Source organism: Pteropus vampyrus, unplaced genomic scaffold (assembly GCF_000151845.1).
Source record: "Pteropus vampyrus isolate Shadow unplaced genomic scaffold, Pvam_2.0 Scaffold31, whole genome shotgun sequence".
NCBI lineage: Eukaryota > Metazoa > Chordata > Mammalia > Chiroptera > Pteropodidae > Pteropus > Pteropus vampyrus.
Window position 1 is genome coordinate 730,415 of NW_011888812.1, and position 12,128 is coordinate 742,542.

The window sequence follows — 12,128 nt, forward strand, 5'->3', positions numbered from 1 at the left end:
GATTATGAGATTATTCAGTCTCTAAATCCTGAATTTAACAAAGCAGTGATCCGAGTGAATGTATTCCGAGAACACAGGCAGACCATTCAGGTGAGGCTCATTCTAAAACCTTGATGTGTGGGGCCAGTGTCTTGCTGTATTTAAATGACTCTGAAATGTTTTCTTTTATAGGTAGTTGTTTTATGATAAAACTGTTGCAGATCTTCACTTTCTTCTTAAAAAAAAAAAATTTTTTTTTGAAGCGAACTTAACAAATGTATGTAGCCAGATTGAAAAGTTATAGTTTTGTCCCACAAAAATTGAGTAAGTGGGATTGAGAGTATGCTAATCTGCCAAGAGAAATATAATCATCGTTCTGACATCAGTTCTAATTTTGCTTAGTTACAGCAGGTTTTAAAATGGTGCATCTGTAACTAGAACAATAACCTTACCATTTAAAAGAAAAAGAAGAACTTTGCAAAAATGTACTCTGAATCTTTGTGGTTTAGCGAGTGGCCTGTTTTCCTTTTTAAACAGTGTTTCCCTGAGCGCTCCCTAAATCCCCGGGGCTCTGTAAGCCTGAATGGTCTGCGCTTGTCCAAAGGCTGCAATTTTGTTAAATCGTAGAGAAGCATCAGTGCGACAGGTTTGCAGAAGGGATGGAGACCCATGGGCTCCTAGTGAAGGAGGCTCATTGATTATTTTTGGAGTTGGGTTGGGGTGGGAAGTGAGCTAGGTAAATTTAGCAGTTTAGCCTTTAACCTTTATGCCTGTCGGGGAGGTGTAAATGCTTGTGAAAGAGGTGTACCTTTTATCAGAGTCCAGATTATAAATGATGTTAAGTGTTTATGCCTTTTACCTAAGGATCTTAATTTTTTTCTTGTTATGTCTCTAGAATCTCATTCTATACATTTCTTCCCATTTTGTCTTACTCCCTTAGCTGAGAGGAGGAAAGACTGGTATTGGGGTGGGCTGGGGTCAGGGGAGATAGGCTGTGGGCAGTGAGACTACAGAGACCTGTTAAAACTCAAGAAAAATACACACACACATACCGCAGAAGGAGAATCTTTCCCTGAAATGCCCTGGCTCAGCCCTTGCCGCTCCCTGGATTTTTAATCAGAGGCTCCCTCACATTACCAGAGTCCTTTTGTCTCTAGATTGGAGTTTAAGCACAGACGAGGTGACCTGACTTTATGAGGCTCCATTTATGTCTCTTTGCGGCCTCCTTCTTCTTGCTGGAAATTGAAAAAGAGGAATATTAGATTCAAGTCTTCTATGCCTCCCCTTAGGGGACTGCTTTCTGTTGCTTTTATGAGGTGCTTGTTTAGTTGTTCCCCTTAAGAATGCAAGACATGGGGTCCTGTTTGAGGATGTTTATCCTGCTGTTAGAAATGAGTGGGGTCACTGCCTTCCTGACCCATCAACTTATAGGAAAGGAGTTACAAAATCTTACTTGAAACGAAAACATAACAAAAAGGCAGAGACCAGTGTAACACTCAGATACACAGCATTCAGGTTTAAGAAATGTTGACATTTTGCTATTTGCTAAGTTTGTTTTGTTTTTAAAAAGTCATTTATAATTTTGTCTTAAAGATCTAAAACATCACAGACAGAGTGAAGTCCCTCTTGTACCCCTCCCCATCCCATTCCCTTCTGTCACTCCCCATAAGTAACTCTATTTTGAAATCGGTGTGTTTCCTTTCAATTCATGTGTTTATATTTTACTACATATAAATGGTAACATACTATACCTGTTTGAGGATGTTTATCTTGCTGTTAGGAATGAGTGGGGTCACTGCCTTCCTGACCCATCAACTTATAGGAAAGGAGTTACAAAATCTTACTTGTAACGAAAACATAACAGAAAAAGGCAGAGACCAGTGTAACACTCAGATACACAGCACTCAGGTCCTTTTCAGCTTACCTTTTTTGACTCAACATTTGTTTTTAAGACTTGCCCAGATTGAAACTTGTAGATCTGGTTGATTTCAACCAGTGTGTGTGTGTGTGTGTGTGTGTGTGTGTGTGTGTGTGTGTGTGTGTACACGTACGTATGTACATACGTACTGCAGTTTATTTATGTTTTTCTGGAAGTGGAATTGTTGGGTTTTAGGGGATGGTAGCTTCCCAGCTCTCTTAGATTTTGCCAAATTTTCCTTTAAATTTATCTTCATACCAGCATTTTTTTTTTTTTCTTTTTTTGAGTTTTTGTTTCCCCAAGTCCTCTCACTGCTGGCTGTTTTGCAGCTATTTAGGTTTTACCTGTCTGCATATGAAATGGGATCTCCTTATTGTCTTCAGTGCTGCATTGATTACTAGTGAGGCTGAGTGCCTTTGTTTATGTTAATTGGCTAATCAGATTTCCTCTCCTGTAAAATACCTCTTCACGCCCTTTTGCAAACTTTAAATACAGCAGGAAACCCTGAAGAAACTGAAGAGGCTGTTTGTGTGCATAAAGATGTCAGGCTTATGGCAAGTTTATGGCCTCAGGTGGCCAAGCTAATAATATAAATTAATGCGTGAATGTGTTTGTGTATATTAAGAAGGGAATAAGCCTTCAAAGAATCCCACCACTGCAGAGAGACATGGCCTTTGTAAAGATGGTATCAAAGCCGGGTGCACCGTACCTAACGCCCAGTAGATGCCTGAGAAACCTGACATCCTCCCATTAGTCATCTGCCTCACTGGCCAGAGTGAGGCTGCGGGGAGGCATGAGAAGACAGAGAGAGAAAGGAAAGAGAGGCAACACCTACCAACACTAGCCAGGCACAGGGCATGGCATTTTTACAGATTTACCCGAGTTTTCTTTGAAGCAGCCATCAGACAGGCATGTTCTCCACAGGAGAGGAATCTGAGGCTCTGTGACATAAGTGACCTGTCCAGGGTCACACAATCAGTGGTCGAACTGTTTAAACCCAGGCGTCTGGCTCCAAGCCCATTTTCCTGCCAAGGGAAAGTGGAAAGGAGGAAGGAGAGAAAGAAGAAATGGGGAAGGACGATCATAATCAATAATGCTAGTGATCATAGTTGCGACATTAGGCGGCCAAGTGAGTAATAGAAAATTTTCTTTCCCACAGTATATACATCCTGCAGATGCTGTGAAACTGGGCCAGGCTGAACTTGTTGTGATTGATGAAGCTGCCGCCATCCCCCTTCCTCTGGTGAAAAGTCTTCTGGGCCCTTACCTTGTTTTCATGGCATCCACCATCAATGGGTGAGGCGCCTTGGGGTAGTCATTGCACTTATTATTGTATGTCCTTGCAGATTAGGTGGCATGTAACGAATGTGGCCTGGGCCTGGATAAGTAAATAGGTCTGATTCCCGAAATCTGAGTCTTAACAGCTGCTTCACTCTCTCCCGGGGCTTCTGCAAATGGGAGCTGGCCTCTTAGTAATCATCGGTAGCTCACCTCTGGTCTGACATTAAATGGGCACCCCAAGACTGAAGACTTTTTCATAACCCAGGTGATGAGTGTCTGCTGTCTGTAGGCCTGATCAAGTTTTTAAAAGTATATGGATGGTAGTACCGATGTCTTGTATCTTAGAATTATGTGAATGTACAGTATAAAGTAACTATAATTAGCATAAGAAGGCTAGCCTGTAATGGCTCAAGAGGTTTTTAAAATTTTTGAAACATTTAGTTCATGTTTGCTATAGAAAAATTAGAAAAAAAACCAAAAAGCACTGGTGATTCAACCATCTAGAGATGCTTCTGTTAGAATTTCAGTGTCATTTTCTGTGCACTTTACTTTTTCGACAAGAACATTGTTTATTATTTTTAAAATGTTTTTTACATTACAATATACGGAAATCTTTCCAGGTCCGTGAATACATATTTTTAATGTTAGAAAGATTTCTGTATGGAAGTCACATCTTAGAAAGATAGTTCTATATGATAAATTTATTATTATGACTGCTTTACTTGCACTGAAATTAAAAAATTTAAATAAGTTGAATTTTACTTTTTTTGGTAATAATTTTATTGAGATACATAATTCTCGTATCACACAATTTACCCACTTAAAATGTATAATTCAGTGGTTTTTAGTGTATTCACAGAGTTGTGCAATCATCCCCACAATCAATATTAGAACATTTTCATTAGCCCAAAAAGAAACCCAGTACCCTGTGGCTATCATCTACCAATCTCTCCCTGCCCTCCAGTCTTAGGGAACCACGAATATATTTTCTGTCTCTATAGTATCTGCCTATTCTGGACATTGCATATTCATGGAATCAGTAGGTGGTCTTTTGTGACTCGCTTCTTTCACTTAGCATAATGTTTTAAGGTTCATCCATGTAGCTGGTATCAGTACTTCATTCCTTTTTATGGCCAAATAATATTTCATTGTGTTTTTATACACATTTTGTATTTCCATTCATCTGTTGATGGACATTCAGGTTGTTTCTATCTTTTGGCAATAAAGAATAGTGCTACTGTGAACATTTGTGTCCAGGTTTTTGTGTGGACATGTTTTCAATTCTCTTGGGTATATGTACCTACGAGCGGAATTACTGGATAAAATGGTAGCTTTTCATTTAACCATTTGCGAAACTGCCAGACTGTTGTCTAAAGCAGCTACACTGTTTTTCGTTCTTACTAGCAGTGTATGAGGGTTCCGGTTTTTCCATATCTTTGCCAACGTTTGTCATGTCTTTTTGATTATAGCCATCCTGGTGAGTGCGAAGTGGTGTCTTATATGGTCTTCATTTGCATTTCTCTTATGGCTGATGATGTGGGGCGTCTTATATGTTTATTGGCCATTTATGTATCTTCTTTGGGAAAACAGCTATTCACATCCTCTGCTCATTTTTCTAATTGGATTATTTGCCTTTTTATTATTGAGTTGTGAGAGTTCCTTATGTATTCTAGGTACAAGTCTTTTATCAGATACATGACTTTACAAAATTTTTCTCCCATTCTGTGGATTTTTTTTTCACTTTCTTGATAATATCTTTTGAAGTACAAGTTATTAGTTTAGTTTTTTGTACTTACTCTTGATTTTTTATTTTTATTTATTTATTTTAAGTAAGTGAATGGAATTCCTTTAAGAAAGCTTTATTATGTGGGGTAGGGAGAGAGAATGAAATATGTCAAAATTCCATTTTTTAAATCATTCTTTAAAAGTATTTGAGTAAGATAAAGCATTTATAGTCTTTAAATATTATAATAATGAGTATTACAAAACAATATAATACGAAAAAAAGAAAGCATGCTTAGCACTCTGCACCCTGTGATCACATAAGCTTGTGACAAAAGACAAGGAAGAAATACAGTTAAAAAGTGCTGGTTCGGTGACTAGATTGTAGATGATTCCTTTTTTTTACGAGTTGTTTTATGTCACCTTTTAAGTGAAAGTAGTAATGAAGAGAATTACTTGGGCGGTAGATTTGTTTCATCTTGATTTTCCAAACAGGGAAGCGCTCTCTGTTCACTCCTTCAGGCATGTTACTGCTGACAGCAGTTCTCGTTAATTGACCATCTAACTATATTCCAGCAGCAGTATTCTTTTAAAAGCTTTACTCATGTCATCTTTTCAGTCCTTATATTTTTAGTTCATAGCACAGTCCTGTGAGGTGTGTAGAATCATCCCCTTTTGAGGATGGCTAAAAGAGGTTGAGTTCCTTGCCCAGAGGTACCAGGACTTGAACCTAGGATGGCTCCACATCGAGCCACTGCGCTGCCTCGCCTCTCTTGGGCATGCGCATGCTGTGTTGGAAATTCAGAAGTGAGCAGGGCTGTACCTGGGGAGCAGGAGTCTCGTGTTTTGGTAGAATGAGGAAAGTAGTTCTCTGTACCCTTCTAGAGAGTGGATTTGAGACCTTGTGCCTGATTGTCTTTGCTTTTGCTCCTAGCTACGAGGGCACTGGCCGGTCACTGTCCCTCAAGCTAATTCAACAGCTGCGTCAACAGAGTGCCCAGAGCCAGGTCAGCACCACTGCTGAGAACAAGACCACGACGACAGCCAGACTGGCTTCAGGTACCTCATCTCTGAATGGGCCTCGCAGTCCACAGCAGCTCTTCAGACTCTTGCTGGTCCCTTCCCCTTGTGCTGTCATGGGTGTAGCAGACCTTCTACAATCAGGCAGAAAGGTTCAGTCCCCAAGAGGTGAAGTTGCTTTTCTCAAGGAGCAGCAAGCCAGTGACCAGAGGGGAGCCTGACCGGGCCTTTAGGTGCCTGGGCCCTTTTTGTCCCCATCTCAGGGTAGGAGTGCATTGACTCAGTGAGTTCCCTTTGGGATTGGTGTCATGGTAGGTCAAATACCTATTAGAACAGTTTAAAACCACTTGGTTTAAATTGTAGAGCTATATTTACATTGGCACCCTGTGACCAAGGTAAAGTAGAGCATTTGCCTTGCTCTTTTAGACAGAACGTGTTTAATAACTTTCTCATTGTGTGTGTATTTTGTGGGGAACAGCGAGAACGCTGCATGAGGTTTCCCTGCAGGAGTCCATCAGATACGCCCCTGGGGACGCGGTGGAGAAGTGGCTGAACGACTTGCTGTGCCTGGACTGCCTCAACATTACTCGGATAGTGTCAGGCTGCCCCTTGCCTGAAGCCTGTGAACTGTATCCTCCTGGGTTTTATTTGTCCTGTGATAGGGAGAGGGGGTGAAGAAGGAATTACACAAAAGGTTTTGGAGTAAAACCTCTGCTCTTGGGAGTGGGGAAAGTTGAACATTCTCGATTTCCCTTCTTTTCTTTCCCTAATGAGTTTCTGCTCAGATATGGGGCTCTTCTACTCAAGCTGAGGGAAAGCCGTATATCCAGGTGACCCGTGGCATGTCTTGTTTTGGGCTCTCTGGTTTGTTTTGGTTGCTTAACTCCAGACCCAGCTACTACGTTAACAGAGATACCCTTTTCTGCTACCACAAGGCCTCCGAAGTTTTCCTCCAACGACTTATGGCCCTCTACGTGGCTTCTCACTACAAGGTATCTGCAGGTGGCCTTTGGGTGAACTTGAGCCCCACAGACCCCTTTTACTTGGCTTTTCACATCTTCTGTTACCCAGTGGTGCAGGTGACCGTTCCACTGGGACTTACATGTCCTGACATTGGCAAGGGCCAGTGATCTTGCTGGAGGGATCGCATTTCCCACTGTCCTTGCCATTGTCTTGGGCTTCCAGCTTTGTATGCGGAGCGTGGAATTCCTGCCTGTAGCTCCATGCCTGGTTGCTGGAGAGGTACAAAGCATCACCCATTTTTACTTCTCTTTCTTGCCTGTCTGCTAAGCCGATCGGCTGAGATGACATAGTTGTAACCTCTTGGTGCTGTTTAACTTGAGACCTGCCTTGTACCTCTGGGCTATTTTTAAGGAGCAGTGAATGAAAATTCAGAATATTGGAAAGTGTTAAAAACTAAAGGGCATGTTGAAAAGGACACTTTGAGTGTGTAGGTAGTATTTTTATGAACACCCTTCAATGGAAGGCTGAACAGTTGGTGTTAGTAGTGGTGACAGGTTTTCTTGAAGTAGCAGCATCTCATCAGGACAGAGTTCACTCCCCAGCTGTGACAAGGGGTGCTCACTAAGTGGTTCCGTGCCCCTGCTCTGCAGCCTCATCACGCATGGTGAGATGGCAGCAAGCATTTGAAGCCAAGTCCCACTTAAGCCATTTCGAAGAGTCTCAGGCTGGCTGCCCAAGATACTAGAAAGGTGCTTTGCTGAGTTTTGGCTCATCACTTGGCTTTGGGAAAGGCAGTACTCCAGTCATCTGTTGATTCTGAGTAGCCTCTTGAGTAAAGGATAAGAAGAGGAGTGGCTCTCACTGACCTGTGTTTATGCCCATAGAACTCTCCCAACGACCTCCAGATGCTCTCTGATGCGCCTGCTCACCATCTCTTCTGCCTCCTGCCTCCCGTGCCCCCCACCCAGAATGCCCTTCCCGAAGTGCTTGCTGTCATCCAGGTACAGAAGCAGAGGTGTCCTTGTGGCGTTGATTTTGGGAACTGCTTAGGCGTCAGGGGTTAATGGCTCAGTAATTGCATCATGGGAGGATAGATGTTGATTCCCGGCCTGCATCCAAGTGGCTGGGTGTGTCAAGGCAGGTGATGAGGGTGCATCAAAGAAGGCTTCACTGTTCTTGGATGGGTAAAAGGACTGGCCACTTGTATTCCGACTTACAGCTCCTCCCAAAACGGAACTTGTTTTTATACATGATACTTATAAAAAAAGAAAACACAGACTGGAAGGAATAATGTTTTTAACACCTGGCATATATTTATACATTTTTAGATTATTTTTCCTTTTCATAGATATGGGATCATAGTGGTAATTTTTTTGGTAATTTTTGTTGGTAATTTTTTTTTTAGTGTGTGAAATATTTATAGTCTGCATAATTTTAAAAGCTGCATTTCATTATATGCATGGACCATAACTGTGTTTAATCATTCTCCTATCAGATACTTGAGTCATTGCGAATTTGCACTATTCTGTACAGAGCTGCGTGAGCATCCTGTGTCTTGATGTGTGCACATGTACACCATTCGTGGAGATCCTCTTGTAGTGTGGTTTTTGCTCTTTAGGCCAGGAAGATGTTAGCACTCAGCCTTGTTATGATGGTGTTAGGATACCCACAGGGCAAAGTAATGAAACTTCCATTGGAAATGGATGAGTCAGTTACAGGATTAAGCCTGACCTGGGGTGGAAACAGCTGACTCAGTCCCCGAACTAGCAAAATGTTGATGTGTGAGTGGGCTCTGTACCTGGGCCCGGCCTCCTTGTCTGCAGAGTCCTGCTTTCCCCCTAGGTGTGCCTTGAGGGGGAGATCTCTCGCCAGTCCATCTTGAACAGCTTGTCTCGAGGCAAGAAGGCTTCAGGGGACCTGATTCCGTGGACGGTGTCAGAACAGGTGATGCGCCTTCCCTGGCATGTCTGAGTAATTGAAGCTGGCAGTGTCGGAGGATGTGTTGTGTTGCTAAGTTACTGGCTTGTGTCTCCCACACAGTTCCAAGATCCAGATTTCGGCGGCCTTTCAGGTGGAAGGGTCGTTCGCATTGCTGTTCACCCGGATTATCAAGGGGTAATGTGTTCTCTTGCATAAACCTGGTGTGCTGTTACTAGCTGCAGCCGTGTTGCTGGCGGCCTGTTAGGACAGGTGTACTCTACTGCTTGAGTAGGCAGATGGTCAAGGAGCAAGCAGTTCCAGGCACTCCTGTCCTGGAGTTTGCCTGGGGCTGGGGGTGGGTGGATGGAATGCTCACATATGCTTACTCTTCCTGTGTGAGGACAGGGGACTTGTGAACCAGATCTATTTTCTGTAATTATCTCCTGTCTCTTAGAAATCCCCACTGAGGAGTTAGCCGTTGAGACATCAGTTTTTGGCTTGCTGATCTGTAGACCAGAAAGCACAGCCAGCCATCCTCACGCTCAGGTGGCAAATGGGCTATTCTTGATGGGCAGTGCGAGAGCAAGGGCCATACTATGCTCGGTCAAAAGGGTCTCTGCTTTGGCCTCACTGAGGGATTTCATTGGTTCTCTTTGTCAGGTGCACTTTAACCCAGAGTGACATCTCTCTTCCCTTTTCCTGTTTCCCTCTGTGTTTGCTCATAGATGGGCTATGGCAGCCGAGCTCTGCAGCTGCTGCAGATGTACTACGAGGGCAGATTCCCTTGTCTTGAGGAAAAGGTCATTGAGACGTCACAGGAAATTCACACGGTCAGCAGCGAGGTAAGCATCCCTGGCCAAACTCCTGGTTTCTGGGACGATCTTTTCCTGGTAGCATCATCAAGATGCTGGGCTCTCTGAGTAGTAGCAGATTTCCTCTTCCATTTTGGAGAAGCTGCTGCTTTTCTCCAGCCTAACATTTGAGATCTTTAGATCAGCATCATTAGCATCACTTGGAAACTTGTTAAAAATGCACATTCTTGAGCCCTGCTCCAGAGCTCCTGAATCAGAAGCTTCGGGTGGAGCCAGTAACGTGTCTTAACCACCTCCCAGGTGATGCTGATTCACGTTCCTGCTTAAAACCACAGCTCTATGCTCTCTTGGTACTAAGCCCAGACTCAGGGGAGTTTTGTCTTTCTTGGTAAGCGTGGTTAATGCTCTGACAGCTTTCATACACATTCATTTAAATTTTACAGTATGCCTATTGGGGAAGTAAGGCTTATATTTAAGGTTGGGCTCAGAGGTTTATCATTTTTCAAATCACAAAGATGTCCAGTGACAGAGCTGTGTCTTCAGCCCCATCTTCAGAACCCTACCATGTCTCTTTGTATATCTGTTAGGTATTTATTTCTAAACTGTGTGGTTCTTCCGCATTATGGGTGCTGAGCAGTGTGAGTCCATGCTCATCTAGGGGTTTGGTATACTTAGGAATGAGCACTGGACTTAGTCGTGTTCTTATATTTTAAAAACCATGGGAACAAACCAAGAAACCTGTCCTGGTGCTTGTTGTGTTCAGTCTAGAGCCCGGTGTGGCAGAGGTGCTTAGGAATATGTCACTGACCTCCCTTTCCCTCTGCTGAGTGAACTGTGTTCTCTCCCTGGCATCTTCTAGGCCGTCAGCTTGTTGGAAGAGGTTGTGTCTCCCCGAAAGGACCTGCCTCCCTTGCTCCTCAAATTGAATGAGAGGCCTGCTGAGCGCCTGGATTACCTGGGTGTGTCCTATGGCTTGACCCCCAGGCTCCTCAAGTAAGAGTTTGCCTGTCTTTCCTCCCTGCATCACGTCTTTGGCCTTGGTGTCCTGAAAATGAGAGTTCCGTGGGCTGCGTGTCTGCCTTTCCAGCAAGGGTCTATCAGACGTTCGTTGGCTCCTCGCTCCTCCTGGCCCTTCCTAGCTGTATCTGTCGGCCACTCTCAGAATGCGCGCACGGTGACCTGCTCTCTCTGTATCTTTGCAGATTCTGGAAACGAGCTGGGTTCGTTCCTGTTTATCTGAGACAGACCCCGGTGAGTGAGGCACCTGGCAGAGGAGGGCTGTGGGTTTGTGGTTATAGCTGGTGACAGGTCTGTTCCTGCACAGAGCCCTGGTGCTCCCAGCTATGCTCTGAGCAGGTGTACCTTTGCCTCTGAGAGGCTTGTTCTAATGGACACCAGAATAGTCACCATCACTGAAAGGCCATGAAATCACATAATTTATTCCCTCGCTCCTGGTACATTCTGGGTTTGGGCTTGATTATAAAATGGCAGAAGTACACATGGACTTGCTCGACTAATTCTAGAATTCTATAACCTGGGGCCTTATTGAACTTAAAAAAAAAAAAAGAGAGAGAGAGAGAGAGAAAGAAAAGTGGTTTTAGGAGGTGAGTTCATGACAGAGCCATGGAGGATTATTATGGAAGGGGAGAGAGATTTCATGACTGAGTTCATTAAAAAAATATTTAGCAACTTTCAGTGAATCAAACAGTGGGCATGCTAAGCCATGAAGGTTATTTTCTACTGGGTAGAAGAGGCAACAAAAAATGAACAAATACATTTTCAGGTAGTGATATGTGCTGTGAAGAAAACCAAACACTGAAATTATAGTATAATGAGTAGTCACTGAAAGGTGACCTTTCAAACTGAAACATGAATGATCAGGATGGAGCAGCCATGTGACAGTCCTAGAGATAGGAGCATTTTCAAGCAGAGGGTACAACAAGCATAAGGGCCTCAGGGGGACGTGAAATTGGTGATTTGAAGGAAACAAAAGAAGGCCAGTGTGGCTGGAGAGTCTTAAAAGAACAGGGCAGTCAGGTCTAGGTAAGTCGGAGGAAGGGATTAGAGCAAAGGTTCTGCGAGTGCTGTGTAGACCGTGGATGGTAGTGGCCCCAAAGTGGAGGCAACAAGAGGAGTGAGTGAGAGATGTGGTGGTTTGGTGTGAGGTAGAAGTAGTGACGATGGGGAGAAGTGGCCAGATGCGAGGTCCGTGTTGGAGGAGGTTGTGCTCACTGGAATTGTTGAAGGGTCGGATGTGGAAGATGAGTGCATAGGAGATCAAGGATAATTCCTAGGCTTTTGCCTTGAGAGACTGGGTATTTGAGACACTGGGGTTTGCAGGTGCTATTTACTGAGATAACACCCACGAGGGTACAGACAGGTTTGGAGGGAAAAGTGGGGAATTTTTAGCATAGTAACTAAGAGATGCCTGTTAGACATCCCAGTGGAAATATGGAATAGGCAGTTGACTATAGGCATCTGGAATTCAAGGAGGAGGTTGGGGCTGGCGGTAG

At 43.6% G+C, this 12,128-nt stretch overlaps 1 protein-coding gene across 1 annotated transcript in view; it reads left to right on the forward strand.

The window, feature by feature from the left end:
• Positions 1–12,128, forward strand: part of NAT10 (N-acetyltransferase 10) — a 34,480-nt gene that overhangs the window by 15,703 nt on the left and 6,649 nt on the right. The window contains exons 10-20 of the mRNA XM_023528789.1: positions 2–90; positions 3,057–3,193; positions 5,835–5,959; positions 6,399–6,549; positions 6,816–6,912; positions 7,768–7,884; positions 8,726–8,827; positions 8,924–8,998; positions 9,529–9,645; positions 10,475–10,608; positions 10,818–10,866. Coding sequence (XP_023384557.1) covers positions 2–90; positions 3,057–3,193; positions 5,835–5,959; positions 6,399–6,549; positions 6,816–6,912; positions 7,768–7,884; positions 8,726–8,827; positions 8,924–8,998; positions 9,529–9,645; positions 10,475–10,608; positions 10,818–10,866 — 1,193 coding nt within the window. The remainder of the gene's footprint in view (position 1; positions 91–3,056; positions 3,194–5,834; positions 5,960–6,398; positions 6,550–6,815; positions 6,913–7,767; positions 7,885–8,725; positions 8,828–8,923; positions 8,999–9,528; positions 9,646–10,474; positions 10,609–10,817; positions 10,867–12,128) is intronic.